We start from the raw sequence: 27,543 nt of genomic DNA, 5'->3' as shown, positions 1-27,543 counted from the left end.
AAGCCATTTAGTGCTTTTTTAGGTTAGACCCAATACCTTGAATTCAGCCTGGAAGCGGATTGGTAACCAGTAGAGCTGCTGTAACATTACTGTAGCATTGTAGCACTACTTCCTCTGGTTCTTATGTATTACATGCATAAAGGTATCACCTATTTTTGCATTTGGATTTTATTTTGTTATGACTGACCACATGGCTACTCTTTACATGGATGTTGCATATTAGACCAGTGTTTCCCAACCTGTTGAATCGGAAAGTGTTTTCTGGAGCATTGTGGGTTGCCTTTTATGTGTTATAAAGGTAAAAGCTTCCCTCGACATTTAGTCCATTCATGTCCGACTCTAGGGTGCGGTGCTCATCCCCGTTTGTAAGCCAGTGTTTGTCCGAAGACAGTTTCCGTGGTTACGTGGCCAGTGCAACTAGACATGGAATGCCATTACCTTCCCACTGTGGTGGTACCTATTTATCTACTCACATTTACATGCTTTCGAACCGCTAGGTTGGCAGGAGCTGGGACAAGCCATGGGAGCTCACTTTGTCACGTGGGTTCGATCTTACGACAGCTGGTCTTCTGACCTTGCAGCACAGAGGCTTCTGTGGTTTAACCCACAACGCCACCACGTCCCTATGTGTTATAGCCCTTGTTAAATAATTTCTTCCTTCACCTTTCAGAATGGGATATTAAAGTTAATGTGTATGTGTGAGAAACAGACCCTGTGGGGGAGATAGAAGCCTCTACTTTTGGAGATGAGATGACTTTACCCCATTAAAAATTCCTTTTAATCCAAATATTGTGGGGTTGCAGGTTATCTGGGTATTATAAAAGGGAGTCACAACTTGAAAAAGGCTGGGAAACACTTTATGAGTCAGATTCACAGTGATAAAAACTTTCAGTGCCCCTTAGGTATTGCAGCTTTTTGTGAAGAGACCTCTGTGCTTGAAGGTGGTATACCTGATAACTGGATGTTATTGAAAATCAGCAAGAGTTAAGTATCTTCATAGTGTCCACTTGTGAGGTGCCCAGAAGATACTTGGTTAGCTGCAGTTGAAGACCCTGGATGTTTGATTTGACCCGGCAGAAGAAACCTTATACCAGTGGCTTAGGTCTCTGGCTGTGGAGTCAAATGTTGGAAGTTCGACTGTGCATCATTGGCAAGGGCGAGATTCGATTATCTATGGGGTCCCTTCTAGCATCAGTTCTAAGATGATGATGATGTTGGGGAAAGGTGTTGGACCCGTATAAAGTTGCTCCTTGCTAGATTTTCCTCATTTACTCTGCAGTCCTAACATGTTTCTCCACAGGTGTGAGCCCCTGATCTGTTTTGACTCTTTTGCTTTCTCCCTTTGTCTCTGTGTTAGAAGACAGGAGAGATTTGTGACTCTCAAAGCTGTTTTAGGTCCACCGTCCTTCTTTGCTGCTTAAATTCATTCCTACTCTTCTGGTGTTTTAGTTATCATGGAGGGGAGAAGTTGAAATTGGAGATAATGATGTGCCTGCTACCTTCACCATATTTCCAGGGTTCGTGTCTGCTTGGAAATAACTCCAGTAGAAATTTTCCCTATAGAAAATGATATTTAGAAATCTTCCTTGTTTTCAGTTATTATAGCATCTACTTATTTTAGACATATTTATACCACTTTGCATGTTTTTTTAAAATCCCAAATCAATTCACAGTATTACATTGTTATTACAAGATAAAGTAGCATCAGGTGATAAAACCTGATTGTGTCCTTTTTAAAAAAAAAAGTCATTCTTTACATTGCAGGGAAAATCTGTTAGTGTGGCCACCTGAGTGATTTTGTATGTTGTATTTTTGTGCTAAATTGTGTCTGAATTTCAGTTTCCTCAGTTAGCAGTGAATAAATATTTATATTCTCTTTACGCAAATAAAGAATGTCATGAAAATGGCTTTTCCCAGTAATTAACTATCATCAACACTTCCTTTGAGAAGGTCCTGGGTCCTTAACTGTTTCTAACCTGACCAAGATTGATGGAGTGTGCAAAATGCAAGTATATTGGACTGGTGCTTGTTTCTGGGGTAAGAGTTGGATTGTGGTGAGGCAGGAAAGTTGGGTAATACAGGAGAAGGGGAAGTGAAACACAATGATGCTACTGTAGATGTAGAAAGATGCTGCTGCGGGGAATATAATACTGTATAAGAGCTATGTAACATGAAAAAAATCACACCATTATAACTTACTGAAGACAACATCATATAAATAAATTAATTTATCTAATTCTGCAGCACATAAATAATTTTTTTACTGTATTAGGTTAATTAATATTGTCTAGAGTATTACATCAATATGTCAAAATTAGGACAGGTGGATATGGTGTAATTACTGTATAAGGGTGTACAGTAATTGTAATTCTTTTTATGTAGAGATGGACATGAAGTGGTTTGCTGGTTTGGCCACAGCTTTTTTTATGGGCACCCTGGCTTTCTAGCTCTGCCTCCTTCTATGCGTGCTCACTCAGAGGCAACAGTGTGGCTCTTCAGCCCTGCCTCCTCTGGGCACTGCTTCTGAGTGGGTGTGTGCTGGAGGAGGCAGAGCTAGGAAGCTAAGGCACTCATGGAAGAAGCTGTGTGGCCGAACCACTGAACAGCACCAAGCTGTGGAACAGCGCTTCAGGCTGATCTCTATTTTCATGGTATATAGCCCTTGAAGAAGACTGATAGGTCAAAATGCATCAGGCATTATATACCGGAATAGAGAGCATTACATTTTCTACATCCTGGGACTGCAGTTTTCCCTTTCTTTTTTTGACCCAATCTTACATTATCCCCCAGTGTTGGCTCTGCTGGATACGGAAGAGCATGAGTTTTAATCCAACATCTCTGTAGGGCACTGGGTTGGGAAGGTTACCTTAATGAGTACTTGGAGCATATGATTATCTGCATGAAGTCTTCTGGATATTAGTGAAGTCACAAGTCTAATAGCATTGTAAATAGACAGAGAATTAGTGTTCTTTTGTAATTGCAGGCAGTGAAAAAAGCATGTGAGCTTTGTCAACAGTTCCTCTCGTAGCAAAAAGAAGAGACTTCTCTTGTCCTAAGAAGTCTTCAGAGTTTTCCTGGTTTTTCCCCATGGTGCTTGATGGGATACATCGCCATCATGCCGTGCACTAAATGATGGCAACTGGCATCTGGTCCAGGAATCATAGGACTGGAGACAGCCTTGTCAGGCATCCAAAGCACCCTCTGTTCCAATGCAGGGAGGTCAGAGCTGGAGCATCCCCAACAGATGGTTGTCTGGCCTTTGCCTGAGGAGAGCTCAGGAAGAATCTACAACCCTATTAAGTAATTGACAAAGCTTTGAAAAATTCAATTTTTGCACAGTAGCTCTCAGCATCCCCCAGCCAGCTTGCCTGCTGTCTCTACTGGCCAGGGAATTCTGGGAGGTGTGGTCCAGAAAGGAAACCTTTGGCCTTGTTGGGTGGAGGATTCTGGGGCTTGTTTTCAGGGGAGAGAAAGAAACAGAACATTTTCAAGCTCTCGTATTTGGCTCCATTTTCAAATTACCATCAAGAAATTTTTTTTTCGTGTTCAGCCAGAACTTCCTTTAACTTCTGCCTGTTAGAGTTAGTCCTGCCCTCTGGGAGACAAGAAAACATATTTGTGCACTTTTTATTTGGCAGCTCTTTGGACTTTTGAAGAGTAGTGCTTCCTCCCTGCCCTGGCCGCCACCTTCTTTTCTCCAGGCTAAGCATCCCCAGAACTCTCAGACATTGATTTTATCCTCTTAGCCATCTTTAGTTCACATTTCTAGACCTGTCCCACTTTGTCAATAGCATTCTTAAGAAAGATGCAGCTGAATATGTGCCAGAGTTTGTTAAGATTAATTGTTCTGGACTACAGCTCAGCCAGCCTGAAAAAGTAACTTTTCCAAGCTTTGGACTCAGACCATTGTTGCACATTTCCTATTCTGAAAGACAGCATGAGGTCTCTGGGTTCTCTTAACAGGAGGTGAACCAGGCAGGAGGCCGTGTTTTCAGAATACAGGAGGCCTTTATCAGAATTGAAAGCATTGATACAGTCAATTGATTAGTTAACTTAAAACATCTGGGGCCTAATTGGATTGTAGCCCTTGCCGTCTACAGTAAAGGATTCATTTAGCAATCATGTCATTGATTTATCTCCCCTTGACTCAGGAGATGAATTTAGGATCATTTGTTACCCAAATCCAAGTAAAAGGCACATTTGGACTACAGCTTCCAGTAGTTTTAAGCAGCTTAGCCAATGGTGAGGGACAGTGGGAGTCATAGTTCAGATACTGTAGTATTTGAATTACAGCTCCCATTTTCCAGATCCCTGATTTAACCTCGAATATAACTTGTCACTGGATTTTGTAATTTTTTCAATGTTTAATTTCTGTCTTCAATCGCATTCAGGGCACAGGGCTTGAAGGAAGAGAAAAAGAAGTTTAGAGACTTTTTTTTTGTCCACAGGAACATTCCATTTCTCAGCTGTGGAATACAAGAGAGTGAAGAAGAACAAGGAGGAGGTTAGATGAAATCGTGTGTTGAAGGAATGGCTGTAGGCAGACACTTCCAATCTCTTTTTGCAAAAGTAGATGTCATTGCCCTTTAACACAGATTGGTCGGGAGCACATGCGTTTGAGAGAGCCTTCTCAAAGATACATTCTTAAGGAACTTATCCAAAACATGCGTTGGGGGGAGATGAGCCCATGGGATTCTTTGTTTATTTAGGGCAGTCTTCTTCAGACCCTTCTCTGCAGGTATTTTATAACCTCATTCCCATTTCTGGATACACATGGCTAGCTGAGGCAATGGGAGTTGTAGTTAAACAGATCTGGGGAGTGCTGGAGTAACAGTGAGTGATTTAGGGATTTTTTTAACCCACTTGGTCCACCAATACAGTGGTTCTCAAGGCTAGGAACACAATTTTGATTCTCAACAAACACCATTCAGACACACCTCAAGGAAACCAACTAAGGGTAGGCTAAGCAGAAAATTGTATAGGAGCCTCAGATCACAGAGGGGTAGAGACACATCTTTAAAAAGTACAATAAGAAGAAAGACAAACCTTTGAGAGCCAGGGTCCCAGATCTAGTGTACCTCAGCAGGCGATAGATTTCATAATCATGTGGGGTCTGCTATATAGAATGCAGAAACATCATTTCAAGCCAGGAAATAACATCTAGCCCTCCAGAAATTGTTGGGCCACAACTATCACCACCCTGTAACCTTGACTGTAGAGGCTGTTAGAGAAACAACAGTGCCAGCCAGAATCAGATGTATGCATCCTTCCACAGTCTGATCTCCATCCAGTGGCACACAGCATGCCTTCCAGCTAGGTTACTATGATCAGGTCACCTTCACGCCCACAGAACACCGACAGACCTCTGGGTTAAAGTTCCCGATTTAGGCAGCACTCCCCAAGCGCCCGAGTTTCCTGTGCAGCTTTATATTTACGTCCTGTGTTTCCTCAAATAAGTCTTTATGGTTCCTTTTTTTTTAAACCTTACAAACACCCTGAGAAATAAGTTAGGCCCAGACACATTAAATGGCCCAAGGTCACTCCAGTAAGCCTGCTGACTTGGATCTCTTCAAATCTAAATCTGCCAGTGTGGGTGTAGTGGTGGATAGAGGGATGAATGAAGACTTAGGAGACTTGGGTTCAAATTCCTTCTCAGGCATGAGACTTACTAGGAGTGGTGTTGGGACTGATCAGATCCTCCTTAAATATCTCACATTCCTTCAAAACCTTATTAGGGTCACTATACATCGGGTGAAACTTGACAGCACATAACAACAACCAGTGCGGCTACTGCTACACACCACTGTTTCACACCCTGACCCACAGCAAACTTCTTGTGTCTAAGTGTTCCTTCTCAAGATGGGCCCTCCAAATGTTCTTTATTTCTATCCTCAGCCATTATTGGCCACTTTGGTCAACCTTTACCATTCACTGCCTTTCAGATGCTTCCGATTGCAGCTTCCATTTGTGCCAGCGGACATGGCCAGTGGTATGGATCATGGGAGCTGTAGATTCACAACACTTGGAGAGCTGCACTCAAATCAGCTGCCTCCCTCTCTTGATAAAAACTGCAAAGTTGCATCTCAGCATACAAAAAATCTCTCTTGCAGCATGGAGTAGCCCTAGTGCATTTCTGGGTTTGACAAAAATTCCTCCAGAAGAACATGGAGGACTAGGAAACAAGGCTCCCAGGGCCGTAGAAATGTGATGGGCAACTGTGAGATCAGAGCAGCAGAAGAGAAGCAAGTCATAGGCTTCTGTCCTCTATTTCCTGGAGCCCCTAACCCTGCCTGACCCCCAAGGCTCTTAAATGTCTAAAGGAAGGAAGCCCACATTTCTAAGGCATGAGTCACAGCCGTCAGGGTTTGGAAACTTCCTTTTTCCACCCCTTTCCATTTTACTCAATAGTGCTTCCAGCTGTAGAATCCTAAACCAAGAACATGGGCAACAACTGAAGAAGACACAGTGGAGCAGAGGGAACAAGAGCAGGTACTGCACTTAAGAATGTGGAAATTAAGACAATACTGATTTGGAAGGATTCTAGGGGAAAGGGACACTTTCACTTCAATAGTCTAACATGCAGTTTCCTTAATTAGGAAAGGAAATACATTATAGCTAGAAGAAAAGGCCTTCCTAATTGGTTTTTTTTTCACTAGAGTTTGGCCATGCCCTTAGGGGGACTACAGCTCCCAGAATCCCCCACTAGCATTGCTGGCTCAGAAGTTCTGAGAGGTATAGTTCAAGAACTAACTTTTGCAAACTCTGTTCTTAAACCTGTTTGGGACATACAGAATAACCCCAGTCACTGTAAACTACCAGGTAACTTTAGGGCAAAGAAAGAAAGAACAAGTTCAGTACAGTATGCATCTGTGTTGTAGAAAACATAGAATCAGAGTCCTTACTCCTTAAACCCCCACTGATTTATAGGTGTTACAAGGAAATCCAGAGAAAATGTAGTTAGTGCTTACAAATATTTGTGACTGGGAAAGTTTGTTCCTCTTATACTATGGCCATTTTCTCCATGGAGCTCAATGTGATGTACAAGACACACATATCCAGACAGTGCACACAAGAGCGGTGTGAGATAAACTATCATAACATCACTGTTTCATTTTATTTTTAAGTAAAGTTGGTTTGGCCCCCAAACACAGTTCAAATTTTTCATGTGCCCCCCCCCATAGAAATTAATTGCCCACCCCTGCCCTAGAAGGCCCTCTTATGCCATCTAGGGACTATGGGGGATAATTTTGCTGTGTTCTGACGGGGCTACAACACCACTGAGGACTCACACTTCCCAGACTTTTTTTTAAAAAAAGAATTGACCAGTAGAGGGTAGAAGCAGGCTTTTCCATTTTAAAATTCCTCACATCATTTGTGTTAAAAAAAAATTGGGAGCACAAGAATGGGCCTCCAAGATCCAGAGATGAGTGTGGATGGCCTTTGAACCACTGGAGATCACACACTTAGCTAGAGCATACTTCAATTTAAAGTTCCTTTAAATTGAAGTTGTTCCTGCAGGGGGCTCCTGTGCTAAAAATCTTATCGGCCAGGACTAGAATGAACCACCTTTGTAAGTAGTATGTTACAAGGAGCTGCTGCTTGACACATTCACCACTATAATTTTTTAAACTGTGCTTCTGGGTGTTCAAATCAGGAGTGGAGAACAGGTTGCCCTCCAATTGGTGTTGGCTTGCAGGGACCTGGGAAAAGTAGGCATAGCCAGACATGACCAGAAAAGGACTGGACAGAGGCAGCCCCACAGCCCAGGCTGTGTCTGTTTCCCATTGTATGTTACTGTATGTATTGAGATGCATATCTTACCATAGCTGTTGAAGGTGACATCGGAGGTATAGTCCAAACACATCTGAATGCATTAAATCAGGGACAGCATTCTAAGGGCACTTGATTAGACCTTCTTAAAATGCCAAGACTATGGAGATCTGGTCCAGAATAATTTGTGTTTGGCAATTCGATCACAGTCTCATAGAACTTTGCTCCCGAGGGATCTTCATTCCAATTCCATTTGCTTTTAAGTTATTTAACTTTCATGTCTGTGCTCAGAAGCTTGATGGCTGGTGAATCTGCAGGAGGAGAAAAGGGACTAATCGTGGCTTTTACCAATACAATGATGGACATGACTTTGGTGTCTTGCAGAATATTATGGCTCTTGTTGGGTTCAGAATGAAAGATGAAACTGTATTGAGTAGCTTTACTGTGCTAGAACTCAACCTCATTTGGCACAAGCTAAATGTAGCTTGGTTGGGACATGGTGGTGCTGCGGGATAAACCGCAGAAACCTCTGTGCTGCAAGGTCGGAAGACCAGCAGTCGTAAGATCAAATCCACACGATGGAGTGAGCTCCCGTCGCTTGTCCCAGCTCCTGCCAACCTAGCGGTTTGAAAGCATGCAGATGCAAGTAAATAAATAGGTACCACCTTGGTGGGAAGTTAACGGCATTCCGTGTCTAATTGCAGTGGCCACATGACCACGGAAACTGTCTTTGGACAAACGCTGGCTCTGTGGCTTGGAAATTGGGATGAGCACTGCGCCCTAGAGTCAGACACAACTGGACTAAATGTCAAGGAGAACCTTTACCTTTCAAAGTAGCTTGATGGCAAAATTTTGACTTTTACAACCGTTTGGATGCACCGTCTAGGAACCAGCAGAACCTGGAGAAGTTACCTGTTTCGAGTATCATTGCCAGTATACCCAGCCAGCATGATTACTAGCTATATTTGCTGTGAGGTCCTAGAATTGTAGTTGCTCCCAAAGTAGTCTTTCCAGACTCTGGAGGCAAAAAAACCCCCTAAAGCCAGCTTCTGCGGCCTGTAATTCCTGAGATAAAATGACAATGTCTGGACAAGCTGCGCAACTGTTCCAGCTAGGTATGTGAAGAACACCTGCTAAATTCTTTTTTCTTATTGGATTAGGCTGTCTTGGTTAGATGACATGTTGATGATGAATTCCAAATCTGAGAACAAGATTGTCCCCGCTCTCTTGAGATCCTTGTACTTTGTACAAAATACTTGAACATAAAACGAGAAGCAAGGTACATGCAAACACATCCACCATCATGTTGTAAGCCTAGAAGAACTGATGCAAACAAGTCCATCCAGTGGTTCATGTTAAATATGAAACGAAATACTAGTCATTCTAATTTTATGCAAATGCACAGCTTCTCACACTCACAAAATGAGCAATTTGGCCAAAGCATTGTTCTCACTGTTGCCAATGTATTTTCTGAGAGTGCTTGCAAAGTTGTCGCCATCCTGACTGGTGAGAGGAATATAGCAGTTCTCTGTCCTCGTTCATAAGAATAGGAAAGGTGAAGAGTTCCATCTTTTGTCCCAACTAGATCCAGGAAAAGGAAGGATTGCAGAATAATTTTTCCCTCTCTCTTTTTCTTCAGGTGCATGGTGGAAAGGCTGCCATGGCTGGGTGGCCTCAGAGGGAGTCTGCAGCATGCTAGAGAGTGCGTTGGAGTGGCACAGGAACAACTATAGTGGCCCCAAGAAGCAAGCTTGGTTCTGTTTCAGTTGGATACAGGGGATTATCTGCATTAAGGGGTCCCTTGGATTTTGGTTGGCCCAGACCCCCACACCACCAACATTCACTGGTCCCACTTCGGGGCATTGCCAGCAGTCTTTGACAGGTGGGAGAGGGGAGTTTGCTCTCCATCTGAGACACCGCCAACATGTCGACCTCTTCGCTGCGCCGCCAGATGAAAAATATCGTCCACAATTACTCGGAAGCAGAGATCAAAGTGCGAGAAGCCACATCAAATGACCCATGGGGTCCCTCTAGCTCTTTAATGTCTGAAATTGCTGACCTCACCTACAATGTGGTAGCCTTTTCCGAAATCATGAGCATGATCTGGAAACGTCTCAATGACCATGGCAAAAATTGGCGTCATGTCTATAAGGTAATAGATGTGGGTACAAACCCTGGCTCTAAACACTCTGCATTTCTTGTTTTGAAAAGCAAAGCATGGGGAAACTACCTTTTTGGACTACAACTTCCAGAATCCCCCAGCCAGCCATGTTGGTTGGGGATTTTGGGAAATATAATCCAGAAAGTAGTGTCTCTAAATTCTGCTCAAAAGATGACTGGTGCTACCCTTAGTAATAATTTGCTGTGAAGTCAGGTCTGACTTATGGTGACTCTTTCCAGGGTTTTCTAGGTAGAGAATACGCAGAAATAGTTTATCATTCCCTTCTTCTGAAGGCATCCTGGGCTAGTGCAGCTTGCCCAAGGCCGCACAGGCTGGCTCTTCTGAGATGTATGGTCCTGGGTCAGCCACTCCCTCTCAGCCTAATCTGTTCGAGTGTATTCTCTTGTTCCAGTCATCATGGCCATTGGGCAGGAACGATGGGCACTGTAGTCCTCCCCTCTCATGATCTCAGCATTAGAATGACACCATGAAATTGATGGGCGGGTGGATCCAAGATGAGAAAAGAAGTAAATCTACACACTAGACTTACTTTCTCTGTGGAATGAAGTGCCCCCAAAAGTCACTTAGGTAATACTTGAATAAATTCCTGAAGAATCTAGAGTAGACTTCCCAAAGCTTTCCTTTTGGCTACAATTCCCATAATTTGCCAGCTAGCTATTGGACTTCTAGTCTAACTCAGTGGAGCACCAAGAGCAAGGAACTCCCAGAAGTGTGAATGGCTGTCTGTGTCCCACATTTCTTGTGATTTTAGTTATTGGGGAAGAGACAAGGTCTCCTACATCATGTGGTGTGGGAACCCTTATTTTCAAGATTAAAATAGAGCAGAACAAATCCTATCCACTTAAAGTAGCATGGAGTCTCAGGTCACCTTACATAACAAGGTTAATAACAATATTGCAGTAGTACTGTTACTTGTTGCACTAAACAAATACAGTAGTGCTTCAGCAGGATATTATTTATTTATTTATTTAACTTATATGCCGCCCACACTGACATCCTGGCCCCTCATTGTTCATAAAGAGTGGTGACACCAGTAATGATTTCTAATGCATAAATTCCAAGCTCTCCTACCAAACTAGTGAACTTGATGCACAAAAAAGGATTTGAAAGCAAATCTTGGCCATCTTAATGCAGAATCCATCCCTTTGTCATTGTTCCCTGTTGCCTTTCAGGCTTAATTTTTACAAAAATGCCAGCTATCATGTGCTAGCAATTGAAACTCGGTGATTGACTTTGAGTCTGTCTTTCTCTCCCAGCCTAAGATACATCATAGGGTTGTTGTGTGAATAAAATGTTCCAGGGGAGTGGGTGGTTCCATGTACTGTACACCACTGCTTTAGAAGAGATAGAGACAGACAAGAAGAAATGGAAGGAAAAAAAAACACGTAAGGAATATTGTGAGAAATATTTGCCCACCCTTGTCATATTAAGCCTACAGATCCTGCATCCCAGCTCATTGAGCCTACCTTGTAGAACTGTTGGCTCTTCTCTGGTACACAGTACTCCCTGCCTCCTTCCCTGTTAAGATCGAAGGCTTTGGTCCTTTGCCCCTCTATTGCAAGCAGAACATTAGCTCCTTCTCCGGTTTCTCTTCCAGGCCATGACGCTGATGGAATATCTGATCAAGACAGGCTCGGAGAGGGTAGCGCAGCAGTGTAAGGAGAACATTTATGCCATCCAGACATTAAAGGATTTCCAGTATGTGGATCGTGATGGCAAAGACCAGGGGGTCAATGTGCGGGAGAAGGCTAAGCAGCTGGTGGCCCTGCTCAAAGATGATGAGCGTCTAAAGGAGGAGCGGGCCCATGCTCTCAAAACCAAGGAGAAACTGGCCCAGACTGCAACTGGTGAGTTTTCATTTCCTTTATGCAAAATTTCATTTCCCATATGCTTTCTTGATCTAGCCCGTGAGGGGTCTCTGTGTTGTCCAAATCTGTGGCTCTTTGGCCACATGGACGTAGTGGGTGACCAAGGTTCAAATCTTGACTTGGGTGACCAAAGTCCAAATCTCAACTCAGTTATGCAGGTCTTTGGGGCAGTCAGTTGTGGTGGTTGGAGTGTTGGACTGAGACTTCAAAGGGCCGTGTTCTGGTCCGAACTTACCCATGAAACTCAGTGATTGACTTTGGGCCTGTCATTCTCTTCCAGCCTAAGAGACCTCATAGGGTTGCTGTGTGAATAAAATGGTCCAGGGGGAGTGGGTGGAATCATGTGCACCACTGCTTTAGAAGAAATTGAGACAGACAATAAGATATAGAAGGAAGAAGAAAATATAAGAAATATTGTCAGAAACATTGAATTACCAGGAGTGGAGGTGATGAATTTTCTTTCCACCCTTCCCAATGTTATTGGGCCATCTAAAAGTTCTATTACTAAGTAAGAATGGTGACCTTTAAGACACTTGTAATTCTTACTTTAATGGCTAAATCAAGGCCAGGGAAACAGTGGGCATCCAGGTCCTGTTGGATCTCAGTTCCCATCAGCCCCAGCCAGCTTGGTTCATAGTAAGATACAACTGAAGTAATGATTCATCAGTGTATGAAAAGTTTCTTCACCCCAGGCTAGATGGTGACTTGGAGGCTGTATCCAATCTGAAATGATTGTGGTTGCAATTATGCATTTTTGCTCATCACTTCAATTTTTAAGAAAAAGGTAACAGTTACCCAAGGAAACATGATTGCTATTCTTCCTTTTCCCACACCCTTCAAAAAATCAGCAATGTCACTTCATCTGAGTGCTTGTTGTTGTTTTTTTTTGCACTTGCAAAACTTTTTATTGTGAGATGGTGACAGAGCAGTATTGCATGGTTGGAACCAGTGGATCTTTTGGACTTCCAGATGTTTTGGACTCCATTTCCCGAAGACTCAGGCCAATGGCTAGTGGTCAAGGATTCTGGAAGTTGTAGTCAAAAGCATCTGGAGAGCCAAAGGTCGAGACGTTCTGGTCTGAAGGTATCTAATGCAACAGGTTTGCTACAGAAACAGGCCTGGGTTCAATTGAAAGCCTTCTCTCGTGTGTGCTGTTTCTCATATTCCTCACATAAAAAGAGTAGGCTATAATAATTTGTTGTGCAGCCTGACAATATGTGGCAATTGGGTTGTTCTGGCCTTTAGACCCCTGCCTGGAGAATACACTTAACTCCAACAAAAAGCAGATGTCAGTAATGCCTGTGGGATTAGGAACAGCCAGTCTGACACTCTCAGATGTTTAGGATTACAACTTTCATAATCTCTGAAAACTAGCCATGGAACACATAGTCCAGAATACCTAGACAGCACCAGGTTTCCTAGATCTGCTATAGATTAAATGGCAGTACACAAAAAACATGTGCTTTTGGTTCCGTAGATGGAGGCACAGGTGGGGCGATGTGGATGTTTGAAAAATTCCTGTTCACCACTAGTCTGCAGTCTGTTCTTGATGGCAGTAGAAAAACAAAAAGTGAACCCCTTCTCTGCTTCAGACTCTTCTGTGAAGTCATCCTGCGAAGTTATTTGATGTCTGTCTCAACTATGTCTCTGTTCATTCTCCTGCTGAGTGAAAATCTCTGGTTGTAGTTGTCCACCCTCATAAAAATGCAGCTTTGGGTGAGAAACTACATCCTCTCGTTTCTCATGCTTGTCAGGTCGCCAGGCTGTGAAGCCAAGTTACAGTCCACCTTGATACGGAGGTGCTCTTTTCAGGCCGATAACCTCTGGATCAAATTCCACTGCTGTTGTTTGCAGAGCTCCTGTCAAGGCAGGATTAGATAAGGGAATGGGAGGCGTTTTTTCCTCCTCTTCTGAGTTGCTCAGCAAAAATAAAAGGAATTTATTACAGAGGACTGCAATAAAAATGTGCATGGGGGGTGTTGAATACAAGAAAGCCCTGCTCCATTGCTCTGGTCTTAAAAGAAATTATGAAGTTATAAAATCACACAAAGAGGAAGGACATTAATACAGTACTGAATAGTTCTGAATAATTCTTCAGGGTATCAAGATCCCTGCAGTATTAGTGGTGAGGAGCCAGGGGGCCGGAACCCCAAGATAAGATGTCCATCTGACAAGAATGATAGTGAACTGGGGCCTAATTAGAGAAAGAATGAAGATAATTTGTTTTCCATTTAAAAGGAGCTTCTCCTAATTTGGTCAGATAGATGAACCAAATTCTAAACCTGGGAGTAAAAGGCCAAATAGTGTAGTAGTAGAACAGCGTTTATTATGTAGAAGAGGCTGAGTTAACCCCTGGTTTATTAAGTTCAGCTATAATGAAGGGGGTGATGGGGACCTGAGACCCTCTAAGAGGTGTTGCTGGTTGGAGCAGATAGTATTGCTTAGAAAAGCTACAGTTTTGGAATAAAACACTCCAGCTCCCCAGCCAGTACAGCTAATGGCCATGCTGGCTGAAATTTTCCAAAAGCCATAGTTATAAAGTGGAAACATTTTTTGAACTCTACATCTTCATGTTGCATCTTTGTGTCCCCGTTCTTTCCTATCAGTTGACCTCTCCTTGGAAAGCAAAGTACAAGGACAGAAACTTATTTTTTTTCTTCAAAAATGAGTCTGGTTTGTAATCCAGAATCTTGGCCAGGCCTGCAGACATTGGGAGCTGGGGAGACAGCTTCAGTGCTCCAGATCCTGCCTAGAGCCCTCTTCTCCTGCTGGATTATTTTATTTTATCTCAGCTTTCTAGTAGCCCAATGAGACATGTGCCTCTTTGGTCTCTTGGAGGACCAGTTCTATAGCATATCTTTCATTGACCTTGTATAAAAAAGCCACAGTGTTTTCCCCCATTTTTTAGTGTTTTGGTACATCTCTCAGATTCCTTCAGCCAGCATAGAAAGCTAGACTCCCCAAAAGCCATCTTTCTGCTTCCCAGATTTTTTGAAGTTTTGGCTTGGAATTGCTTGGCAGGCTCCAAAAAGACATCTAGATGCTGTGGATGGAATATTTCCAGTGAAGAGTACCCATACAATTCAAAATTGTTCCAGCTGTTCACACCCGTATTCCCTTGCTCTCCAAATCATGTGGTGTTTCTCATTTCTTTACCTGCTACCACAACTAATCACTACATCCTTTCCAGGCAGCCATTTTGATGGTTTTATGGTTGCTAGGCAACTGTAGGGCCTGCTGATTTTCATTTCGTACTTGGAAATGTTTTTGTATTGAGGTGGCACATCCATCCTGTTACCTAGCAACTGTCTCCTTACCAATGCCCAAGAAACTAGTTAGTAGCACCATAACAAAACTGCCAGAAAACTTGGTCCTAAAGGCCATTAAGAAGCATTTCTAAAGCAAAAGGCAAAGTATGTTGCTTATATACCACCCCATAACGCTTAAAGCACTCTCTGGGCAGTTATGCAGGCTACACATTTCCCCCACAACAAGCTGGGTACTGAATTTACCAACCTTGGAAGGATGGAAAGCTGAGTGAACCTTAAGTGGGCTACCTGGGATTGAATCCCAGTCGTGAGCAGAGTTTGGCCACAGTACTGCAATATAACACTTTGCCATGAGGCTTCTAGTGAAGTGTGGGAGTATCTCATTGGATTCAGAGTTAACTAAATCACTGCCTCCTTTTTAGCATGTTAAATTATTTTCTTCCTTGTCAAGGAACAAATACAGGAGACATCCAAACAGTGTTCTTACACATTCCCTGCCAGATACAAACATTTGGTCACCTCAAGCTTGCTCACCTAACAGAAGAGCTTTCCATTAGTGATCATGGATCTTGAAAAGATAACATTCTCCTATTCACAGGTGGAATTTGGTCCCCTGTTACCTTGCTTCATCTAAACCAACTTGGGAAACGTTTTTTTAACCTCATTTGTATTGCCCTGATGCCCTGGAGGGAAGATTTGGGTGAAGATTTACTTTTTATGGGCCCTTTGAGCAGCTGTGGGCTGCTGGAACTGGCTCACAGATTCTGAGGGCTGTTATCCAAAAATGAAATTTCCTAAGCTCTGACTTAGACCTGCATGCACGTGGGGCAGCGTTTCCTCTCGGAACATCCTGTTAGAGGGGGTGAAAGTCTTTGCTGTATATGTGTATCTGTATGTTTACAAAGGAAGATAGGGAATCACAGTGTTCCTCATTTACGGTACTTCATGGACCTCTGAGAAAAAACAGCTTCCTGGGGAGAAGGACAGAGGACAAAATTAGAAGGGCAGTTCTGGCTATTGAAGGGATGGCATGGCTCTTCTTCCACTTCCAGCTCAGCAATGGATAGTTTTCTACCCCTGATGACACAGCTTGCGCAGTTGTACACATCCTTGTACTAATGAGGGGTGACAGTTGGTGCCAGGCTGTCTCGGGCTTGGAGAGGGGGAGGTGGAAGATGCTGGTATTCAGGTCATGGCACAGTGGTTGGACCCCTTCCCTCTCCCCTTTACTCTCCTTCCCTTCCCTTTCCTCTCCCCCAGCAACCCAACTCTGCCCTGGATTGGCAAACCTTTGAGCTGTGATGATGATTCCTTGTGTATCGGTCAAGGCGGTAGCCCTATTTTGCTTTTTTCCTTCATGTACCGAATATTTTTGTGTACTGAATTCAACCTTAATGTTGCCAAAAGAATCTAAAGTTTGAACGCTTCAGTGTGGCGCCTACTAATCTAACAGAATCATATAATTCTCTGGTCTAAACCTCAGCTTTCTACAAGTTTAAAAACTTTTCTCTTCCTTATTAGCTCAGGACAGGTTATAAAATCATGCCGCCATTGGTGTTCATAGTGTTTTACAAAATAGGACTGGTCCATGCCCAAAAGGGCTTAACAATTTAAAATGTGGTCATTGAGATTAGAGAGAAAGGGAAGGAAAACAAGACAGAAGAAATAGGTGAGGAATGTCCACTAATTAACTTTATATGTACTTCTATATAGCCATAGCAGCGGAGCCTTAGTCAAGTAGGTGTTCTCCAAATGTGCTAGATTACAGTCTCTATTATCACCAGTCAGTAGAGCTAGTGGGGATGATGAGAGGCATAGTCCTACATATTTAGAGGGCCAGAGGTTATGGAAAGATGCAGTAGGGTATGAAGATTAGAGGGTTATGTGAATGGCTGCCCAAATGATTTAAGTATTATGGAAGGACCTAAGGAAAGAGGTTTTGGCCTTCTGGGTGGAAGTTAGAAGAAAGAATTAAAGAAGGGAAGAAATGAATAGGAGACATTAAATGATGATCAGCCTAGAGCTCTAGCTGGATAGTTCGGGCCCCTGGAAGAAGACGACAACACTCTGAAACGGAAATATTCCCTTCTCAACAACCTAGCTGGGTTCCTTTTTTGCATCTTAGTTTTCAATAGGGTGGATAAAAATCAATTTTTTAAAAAAAATTGATTTAAATCATGATTTAAATCAGAAAAAATCCATTTTTGATTTCAATTATCAGAAATCTGTTTTTTATTATTATTTAAATTGTGATCCACCCTGATTTTCAACCAACTCTTTAACTCTGTTTCTTCACTCTTAAGTGTTAGAAATGTGAAAAGGCCAAAATAGGACAGTGTAAGTGTCAGCACTGTTCAGAAATTCACTGAACTCTCACACATTGTGCACAGCCTTTTATGAGGAAACATGCTATTGACATTAAAGGTTGGGTTGGAAAAGAAACAACTTCTTTCACCACACTTTCTGCCTCCCAAGTAACCACAGGCTCCCATATTTTGTAGTGGGTTCTTTCCTGCCTCTGCAAATATTGGTAATGTCTTAGATTCCTGGGTCAGGCTGGGGTTTGGGGGAAGCTAAAGACTTAATAACTGTCCTGTACTAAAAGAGGGAGCCTTTTCAGTTTTGGAAATGCTCCAACCCTGCCTCAAGGGCTTTTTGTCATGGCTAGAGCCAAACTGTTTAATACCCCTGCACGTTGTTTTGATTTGTTGCACATTATCTCACAAACTCTTTGGCGTGGAAGATGGTAAAGCATGAGCTACATGTACCTGAATAATTTCTGCAGTGCAGGACAGATGTCCTAAAACTGGTACTATTAATTATAGGAGCTCAAAGTCATTCCCACCACTTTTTTATGCTCACAAAGATCCTGTAAAGTTGGCTGAGTTTCATGGTTGGATGGGAAACCAAACTTGGTTCCAGTTTTTATTTGTGAGGGCTGGACTGACGTGAGGCTTGGAATAACCTGTTTCGTTTTTTTGTTTTTATTTTTATTTTAATTAAACCTCCACAAATCTGGGAGGGTGGACAAGCTGAAACTTAGTCCTGGCAAGATGGAGGTGTGACTGGCCAGCAGAAAGTTTCAAGAATTGTGATCCAACCTGTTCTTGAAGGAATTGTTCTCACCCTGACAAGTCAGGTTCATAATCTTGGAATGCTCCTTGACTGCACTGTTGCTGGACTCCCACATGACAGCAATGGGACGGAACATCTTTGAACAACTTTCCTTAGTGCACCAATTTTGATTTATCTTGAGTTAGCCTAACTTAGCAACAGTCATCCATGCCTTAGTTACCTCATACTTTGATTACTGCAATACTGTGTAGGTGGGTTTACTTTTGAAGAGGTTCTGGGATCTTCAGTTGGAGCAACATACAACTTCTAACTGGTGCATGGAATTGTGACCATATAATTCTGGAGGTTGAATGGTTTTTCAGTAGGGTTGGTTTGTAGGATTTTATTATTTTTTAGCCAAGTATGATTTTATCTAGATGGAGTTTTTTATTATTGTAAGCTGCCTTGAGTGCTATCTTTTTGTGGAAAGACAGGGTATAAATGTTATAATAAAATGAGGTTCACCACTGGAACTTGATGCCAATGTGTAGCTCAGTTGCTTACTAAACTGGTGAGTTGTATATTAGCGTAATCTTCACACCCAAATAACAATCTACTTCTGAGTTACTACAGAGCTTTTCATGAGCTACATAAATATTTTGTCTCCAGCAGAGTGAGGAGACCTGGTCTTTTTCAGATCCAAGGCTGGCCCTCTGGAGTTCCGTAGAAAGTTAGTTCCTGTTCCTTAAAAAACAACAGTCGGTGATTTATTCCCACCCCCCTTGTAAAAGACTGAAATGATTTTTCGAAATCTTAGTTCCTGGTAATAAAAAAATTTGAACTGAATTATGCTGGTGTTTTTGAGCCCTCCTATTAACTCTTGGTCCCACCCACCCCTGGAGAGTAGGCTTCTTGGGAATTTCTATGAAATGGAATTAAGTCTTGAATCTGGAAATCAATTCCCATTCTTATTCCTAGAGCACCTAGTCTGGCCATTTTGCAGGTGAGGAATACTTAGGCTGAAAATTTACCAATCACCACAACCAAAGGTACAGAGGAGGGCTGGGAATTTTGCTGCTGTTAATCCAGCAGCTGTGCCACAACGTGATTGATTGATTGATTGGATTTCTATCCCGCCCATCTAGACCAAAGGTCTACTCTGGGCAGTTATTGAAGAGAGAGTGAATAGCAAAGCCTCCATCAATCCTTCTGAAAAATAAGATTTACGGTGCTTTGCCTGCCTGCCCCAAAGTATCATTTATGTGCTAGGAACCTCATAACCCAGTGGTTCCCAACCTTGGGCCTCCAGATGTTCTTGGACTACAACTCCCAGAAGCTTTCACCACCACCTCTGCTGGCCAGGATTTCTGGGAGTTGAAGTCCAAGAACATCTGGAGGCCCAAGGTTGGGGATCACTGTCATAACCTGAAGTTGTGCCTGAGTGTTCTTCTTTTCCTTTTCCCTCACCCATATTTTTTCATTTTGTATCATGTTTTTGGAGATTATCAGCCTAAAAACAGGATTTATCTTCTCTTTCTTAAAATTACTGATACATAAACTACTGGAAGAGCCTTTCTAGTTTTAGAGTGAGATGTTAATGCTGTAAATAACTAAGTGAATAAACCCTTGCTGATCAACACAGAACTGACATCTACCCGTAGGTGCTGATTTCCTTTTCTGAACCCCCCCCACACACACACACTTTGTGTTTCTCCCCTTAAATGTTGTTGGAAGGGCATTTCTAGAGGACTTTCTTGCCCCTGCATCCTCTTGGTGATATTAACCCTCTCTTCCTTGGTCTCTGTGTCATTTCACAGCTTCTTCAGCCTCTTCATCTTTGGCCAATGCCCCAGTGGAAGCAGAGCAGGCTTGGCCCCAGAGCAGTGGGGAGGAGGAGCTGCAGTTACAGCTGGCGCTGGCCATGAGCAAAGAGGAAGCGGAGCAGGTAAGCACCAAGGTAAATCTGTCGCTGGAGGCTCTTTAACTGGATGGGGAGGCAAGGGATTCTGGGGAAAGTGAATGGATCCACATACAGTAGAGTGTACCCCATCTCCAAGACATGGGACTAGTTCTCTGATTGTGGAATCTCATGTTGCTGTGCTTCAGATTTGTTGACATGTCAGGGCCTGGTGTGCAGGCAAATGCTGAGCTTGACTACTCAAGCAGGACACCATATGGATCAGCTGTTTAAACTTGGAATTTTGAAGCAGGTATTGGTAGTTTTCAGGGTTGAGGAGGCACCGATTCCTTCAAGAGCTGTATTTCTTGTCACCACACTGCCAGAATTCAGTGGCAGAATTACCTTTAAAAAAAAAATAAAAGTACATCTTGTTTTAACAGCAAATGTACCACCAAATTTCAATGGCTTGGCAGCAAATTCAACAGCACTAAGGCCCAGAAAGCCAATGGGTTGGGGTAGCATGCTAACCATCCTCCCTCTGATGGGAAAGCACTCTCAGCCCTGTCCTTACTGCCTCAAAAATTCAATTTGCTCTGGCTCAAAGCAACAAGCTGCAGACTGCCCATATTCCTGCTTACCTCTTAAAGTTTGGTTCTGTTTTTCAGAAACTACTCCATGTGACAGGAAGGCATTGAGCTTGCTTGCATAGGGTATCCAGACCTTGAGGAAAATTCATTTTTATTTTGTACCACAATGCCCAGGGTCCCCCAGTCAACGTGGCCAGTGGCAACACTAGCTGGAGAATTCTGGGAGTTGTAGTACAATAAAGGTATTTTTCCAAGCACTGGTCACAAAGCAGCTGGTTTGGCTACCACCATAGCCTGAACTCAGTGGGTCTATCTAGTATGAGTACATGTATGCATACAGTTGTGTACAGTACCTCAGTTAGACCCTCTTCCAAGAAGTAAATGAAGGCAATGATTCCTTAAACCTCTTTCTCAGCCTGAGCAGCAATAATTGTTTTCAGTATTCTTTTCTGTTAGTTTTGTTTGTTTGCTGCCTTTTCCCTCATAGGATATATTAGTTTGTTCACTCTTGCATGAAAGCCAAGACAGTGGTAAAGGACAGTGGTGGGGCTCTGTCTAGGGTAGGGGTGGGAAATAAATTTCTATAGGGGGCCACATGAAAAATCTGAACTGTTCCCCCGCAGCCTTCCTCTCCAACTGTCTTCTATTCCGCGCAGGTGACGTGATGTGTCATCACGTCGCCTGCGCAAGGATCGCTTCCGACCTCTTGACCCGCAGGCTGCGGAGCCTGCGGCTCAAGACTAACAGTCAAAACTCGCGAGATCCCAGCATTAGATCTTGCGAGTTTTGCTTACTGCCGTGCTGTTTGACCGAAGCCAGAGCTCCGGCTCACTCAGCGGCAACGAACGGGCTGGACAGGAGTGGCGACGGGCGGGCCGGATTGGAGCGGCTCTCGGGCTGTATGTGGCCCGCGGGCTGCACATTGCCCAGGTCTGGTTTAGGGGCTACACATCAAATATTATTCAAGCGTGCAAACATTCAAAATAAACACAATAAATGAAGCAACATCTGAAGCCAGTTTAAAAACAGGTGTCATCATGCCCTTCCTAAAAGCAGCAAGAATAGAAACTAATTGTAGTTCCAGAGAGGTCCAGTTCTCTCCTAGGAGAATATTTGTGTCCCTAAAATTATCATCAGATCCCCCCATAATTCCTTTACAGTTCTGAGGTGAGAAAGAGGTGGCCTTTTCTGTGGAATGCTCTCCCCAGGATTGCTGGCTGGCTTGCTGGCTTACTCTGGTGTCTGTTTGGCAGCAGGTAGAGACCCTTTGATCTTCCCAGACTTTTTTGACTCTCACCTTGATATCTGCTGCTTAGGCGGCTGCTTTTGTTGGCCATTCTAAAAAACTCCATTGTTTTTTGTTAGCGATTTTGCTCAAAGTTTTGTGTTTTCATTTTGTAAGCTGTCCTGGAAAAATGTATTTAATGAAGGGGAGCTATAAATTCTTTGCATGAAACAAGCATGTTCCTATTGTTTGGACTAAAGACGTCTTTTGCCTTTGTCTTGGCTCATTTTGGAGTGAACAAAAACACAATAGGAGATTATTGTGGCAGCTGAAGAAAGGACATTCCCCCAGCATAGTCACTGATTCATGGAAATGAGAACAACAAGATTGCTTTGAGCACTACTTTCCTAATCTCAGTTTCTCTGGATGTTTTGGATTACAGTTGCCATCATCCCTGGCCATTGTCTGTGCTCACTGAGCCTGATGGAAGTTGTAGTCCTTGACATCTGAAAAAAACCCTTCTGCAGAACCCGTTGGATTATGATTTTTTCACAAGCATTGACTAATCCATTTGGTCCTAGCTGGAGTAGCAGTGTTAGAAAGCCTTACTCCAATGTGTCTTCCAGAGTTTTGGGACTATGGTGCTCCTTAGTCCCAACCATCTTGGCGCCAATGTTTGGGAGTGATGGAGACTAGAACACAAAGCACCTAGAGGGCAGTAGGTGGAGAAGAGCTACGAATATTGGAATAAGTCAGTGGTTTCCAATACAGTGGTGCCTCGCTTAATGAGTGCACCATACAACGACGAATCCGCATAGCGATCCCCTTTTCGGGATCGCTAATGCGGAGGCATACCGATCGTTCCAATGGGCAAAACTCGCATAGCGATGATCGGTAAGCGTTTTGCTTACCGATCTTCGCTTTGCGATGCCCGCGGATCAGCTGTTCGGCAGTTCTAAAATGGCTGCCGGACGCCTGAAATGGCCGCGCGCAGCGTTTTCGCGCCCTCCCCTCGATTACCGAGGGCGCGGAAATGGCTGCCGCTATGGAGGAAACTTCGCTGAACGGTAAGTTTAGGGCCCATTGGAATGCATTAAACAATGTTTAATGTGTTCCAATGGGTTTTTATGTTCCGTTTAGCGATGTTTTCACATAGCAAGGGTTAATCCGGAACGGATTAACCTCACTGTGCGAGGCACCACTGTAGATGGTCCTCAGATGTTCTTGGATGGCAACTCCCAGAAGCCATCAGTACTAGTTAGGCTGGCTAGGATTTCTGGGAGTTGTGGTCCAAGAACATCTGCAGACTCAAGTTTGAGAACCACTGGAATAAGTAACTAAGTCACCAATGCCCTGCAGGCATCTTGGGAGCAAAGAGTGATGGGCAACTGGTCACTGTGTTAGCTGGTGTCTTAGTCCTGCATTGCAACCTGAAGTTGTCATGTTAAAATTTTAGAGTGGTTGTATGTGTGTTTGTTTGTTTGTGTGTGTGTATGTTTGTGGGTTTGTTTGTTTTTCCTTAAGCCTTCTTACAGTTTGGGAGAAACAGGATTAGGGGAGGGAGGACTGTGGATGTGTCTTAAACTTTACTCAATATGAACTGGCTTTTTCTATTGAGATTTTTTATCCAGATTTTCACAGTGAGACTCAAGCGGCGATGAGGTCCTTCTTGCCCACCAGCACTGGCTGGGATAGGGATTAAGAACACTTCTCCATGAATAGATCTTCTTTCTCTAAGATTCAAGTTTTGCCCATCCTTTTCACTGTTGGAGGTTGTGCAATCCCCAGTACCACTATCCACAAAATCACTTCTATAGTGATCCAGGATTTAGCAATGACCCTCTTCTTCAAGTTCGCCTTCCTGCTTCAGTGGAATAGCCCAGCTTTTTTTGGTCACTTTGAGCTATCGAACCTGGCACTTGGGTTCTCAGCAGCCCCACATTCAAATATTAATTATCATAGGGGTTTTTAGACACATACACATGCTTTTCCTTTAGGATGGAAAGGAGCTTTCCCTCATCCGGGCATTGATCAATTCTACGGCCATTGAGTATCAGGCAATGCCACAGCGTTGGCTGCTCCCAGACCTTTGCACACTACTCATGATGCTGCAGTTCGTCAGATCCTTGAACCCTGCTTCCCAGTGCTGTTTTGCAACCTCTTTTCTACTATTTTACCTCTGTGACTCCTCCCAAGGGGGATGGCTATATTTATTTCCTTTCATTCCCATCCCACCCCGTTGTCAGTTGTGTTCAGCACTTACTTATTTTTTGACTCCTTGTTTCCATTTTGCCTTCTTTTCCTTCATGCAACATTTTCCTTCTACTCCACCCTGTTGTTTCTAAATCTGAAGGCAAAGAGGTTAAGATCCATGCAAAGATTCTGTGAAACTTGGGAAACGAAGCTAGTTTTTTAAAAAATCTTTACTATTAGGGAAAAGGTTCCAGATTTCTGCTCTACATAATATCCAGATTTGGGGCAAGTTAGTTTTCTCTCCTTCCCTGCGCCATCTTGTGGTGACATTTTTCCAAAGCTTGGAAAAATTACCTTTTTCTATGCCAACACCTAGAATCTCCTGTTGAGGCATACAGGAAGATGTAGTCCAAAAAGTCACTGTTCTAAACTCTGATCCAGCCTTTTGAATATGTGTCTGGTTTCTTAACCTGCATTTAAAAAAAAACAACTAGCTGGCTAGTATTGGCAAAAGCAAGGCAAAGGATTGCATTTCTTTGCCAGAGATGATGAGGCTTCTCTGCAGTTTAGCAGGCTGCTCATTTTCTCTGCTTCCTCTGCCAAAGCCTCTGCAAAAGTTTCATGCCTGAGAAATTATTTGAATCTGGCTTCCTTGCCTCCAGATCTCGCCCTTTGGCTGTTGTATCCCATCCTGGTTTTTGATCGTATCTAAAGTTTGGCTGGATTTGTAATGGACAATCAGTGCAGCAGAATTCTGAGCTAGTCCTCACACAAATTCATGCAATTTGCTCTTATACATTTGGGGAGCAGGGGCATGTGTGGCTGTCCTGGTATTTTGGACCACAATTCTCATCAGCCCTGACTGCCCATCAGAGCCAGTGCTGATGGCTAGTAGGAGTTTGCAGCATTGCAACTTCAGAACAGTCACAAGTTGCACATGCTTTCAAAGCCTGGCAAAGTGCCTTTATTAACATATATATTTGGACTACAACTCCGACAATCCACCAATTTGCATGGCTAGCTGGGGTTTCCAGGAGGTGCAGTGGAATTGAAGTTCTCCTGCTCTGCTGTACCGCAATCAATCCCTCTTACTTTTAAAGTTCAGTTCTTATTCATGGGAAAGCAGCTTGGACTTTGCTTGTGTGTGATGACCAGGCAGCTTGTGTTCTCAGGGCAAGATGGCCCAGGAAGAGAAGGCATTGGGTGGAAACAAATTCTGTTTTTGAACTCCAAATTGAAGAATCTTCCCCCTGAGCCAGCAAGGCCAGCGGCCATATTAACTGGGGTTTCTGGGGATGGTAGTCCAAAAAGGGTAACTTTTAGAGATGAACATGAACCAGTTTGTCCCAGTTTGTCCAGGCAGCAAGACAAGCGCTGCTGCTCTTCTCCCCTACCTCAACCAACCACTCACCAGAACCAGTGTGCTAGCTTCCTGCACCATCTCGACTGATCTTCCAGTCCTGGCAACAGCTCAGGCTTCTCTGCCCTGCCCTCTTGGCTGATCTCCCACTCAGACAAAAAGGTGGGACAGAGAAGTCTGTGCTCTTGCTTGTGACCGGGAGATGAGCTGGGGAGCCGGAAAAAGCCTAGTGAGTGACTGATTGCCTGAGGAGGCGGGGGAGCTGCTGCCTTTATGAACTGGGGCGAACCAGTTCATGCCCATCTCTAGTAACTTTTCCAAGCTCTTAAGGTGACACTCAGGTACATCAAGAAAAGTTTTAGCCCGTCCTGAGACAAATATAATGGCTTGTGAGTCTGGGCAGCCGCAGTGCTGGTCAGGCAGATATGCTGAATGGTCCCTTGCAGCCTAGGGTGGCAGCAGTTGTGCGAATTGCAGGTATCTACAGTCCATCCATCTTTCCTCTCCTTCCCTTATACCCTCCCTCCCTTCCTTCCTCCCTTGCCTCGAACTTCATTCCATGCCTCTTATGTTGTGTTTTTCCCCCCCAGCCCCCTGCAGCAGCCGCCGATGAAGACCTACAGCTCCAGCTAGCCCTTAGCTTGAGCAAAGAGGAACACGACAAGGTTAGACTCTGCCCGTGCGCCCATCCTCTTCCCCCTCACAGCAGCTCTTCCTCCCTGAAATAATCAACTAAACCTCTTTTCCTCAAGCAGGCCCTTCCTTACACTTTTTTCAAACTAACTCAGCCTTCTCTGTTTCTCCACATCCCGTCCTGAGCAGAATGATCCAGCGGTGGCGGTACCAGGTCTCCATGTTCTCTTGTTTTAGACCTCTCTTGTAATTGCCCACTGTAGAATTGAGCTTTCCTAAGATGCCTTCCCTCAAGGGAGGCCTTGAAGTAGGATGGTCAGTCCCTGTCTTCAGACCTTTGCTGTGACCATAAACCGGCGCCTGCTGAGGCATTTTGTGTGCAGCTTCAGAAGATTTGAGGTGACTCATCAAAGGAAGAGGTGGAAGAAGCTGGGAGAGCAGTAGAGGGTGGGAAACATGGAGTGAACACAGTGGATACAACATGAGGCAAAGGGTTGGGATTCCTTTATGGCGGGAGAATTAATCTGATGATGATAAGGACCGACGGTGAAGTGGCAGGGTATGGGGAAAAAGTCTCTTGGTATTATTTATTTGAGTGGAGTTGACTAGATTCAGGAGGTGGGTGGAGGTGAGTGATGGGTGTGGAAGGGGGTAGTAAAGAAGAGACCTGAGATTTATAAAGACACTAAGATAGGGATGGATAAAGTTGGAACCCTCAGATTTTCAGATACCTCTCCCTTGTGGCCGCGGAAAATATCTGTATGTTTTGAATAAGTATTTCCCCCCTCTCTCCTGAAAGTCTTCCAGGAGGGGCAGTTTTTGCGTTGACATCCCCTTTCATTCCACTCCGTCTTCCAAAAATCAGAGCAGGATGTCTTTCACTTCAGTTTTTACTTCCTTTCTTTAAAAAAAAAGTATTTCTAGGCCTGTTGCTTCCTCTCCAGGGATGATGGGGAAGAAAATTTGCTTCTCCACTCCACAAATTTGCCCCCAGAGGATAATACACAGGGGCTTGGGATCAAGATATTTAGACAGTGGGGTGTGTGGAGTGAACGTAGAGAAAGTACATTTGGGTTTTTGCATTTGGAGGAAGACGTGATGAAGAGTTAGTTATGCAGAGGAAGGGCTTTAGAAGCAGTAGGGACTGGTTTTTTGGAGAGGAGTAAGGCAGCACTTGGCTCATTCTTGGCTCCATCAGACATCGTCCTGAAGGCAAAGTTTCACACGGCCCAGCTGCTTTGCCACAAGCATCTCTTCTTTGCCTCCTTCTGCTGAAGGTGAGTAGCTAGCTGCCTGCGTTCATCCTCTGTCCATTGTTGATGTCCCTCTGTCCCTCCCAAAAACCTCTTTCAGGAGGAGCGGATCCGACGCGGAGATGACCTACGGCTCCAGATGGCCATTGAGGAGAGCAAAAAGGAGACCGTGCCTGCCAAGGAGGAGGTGAGGCAGGACCAAATGTATACAGTAGTGGGGCTGATGACTTTGAATGGTAGACTACCAGC

General features: G+C 43.8%; 1 protein-coding gene across 8 annotated transcripts in view; it reads left to right on the top strand.

Annotated features, from left to right (window-relative positions):
* Positions 1-27,543, top strand: part of EPN1 (epsin 1) — a 36,954-nt gene that overhangs the window by 1,703 nt on the left and 7,708 nt on the right. For 2 of the 8 annotated variants that reach the window (XM_020798771.3, XM_020798778.3), the window contains exons 2-6: positions 9,410-9,922; positions 11,550-11,799; positions 19,961-20,100; positions 25,999-26,073; positions 27,395-27,481. In XM_020798771.3, coding sequence (XP_020654430.3) covers positions 9,695-9,922; positions 11,550-11,799; positions 19,961-20,100; positions 25,999-26,073; positions 27,395-27,481 — 780 coding nt within the window. In that variant the 5' untranslated portion in view covers positions 9,410-9,694. Of the gene's footprint in view, positions 1-4,448; positions 4,505-9,409; positions 9,923-11,549; positions 11,800-19,960; positions 20,101-25,998; positions 26,074-27,394; positions 27,482-27,543 lie in introns of all 8 variants that reach the window. The other 6 variants (XM_020798779.3, XM_020798777.3, XM_020798780.3 and 3 more) reach the window with 4 other exon arrangements.

This window comes from Pogona vitticeps, chromosome 6, assembly GCF_051106095.1.
Source record: "Pogona vitticeps strain Pit_001003342236 chromosome 6, PviZW2.1, whole genome shotgun sequence".
Lineage (NCBI taxonomy): Eukaryota > Metazoa > Chordata > Lepidosauria > Squamata > Agamidae > Pogona > Pogona vitticeps.
Note: the sequence above shows the minus strand (reverse complement) of the source record. Positions and strands in the feature narration are given on the sequence as shown.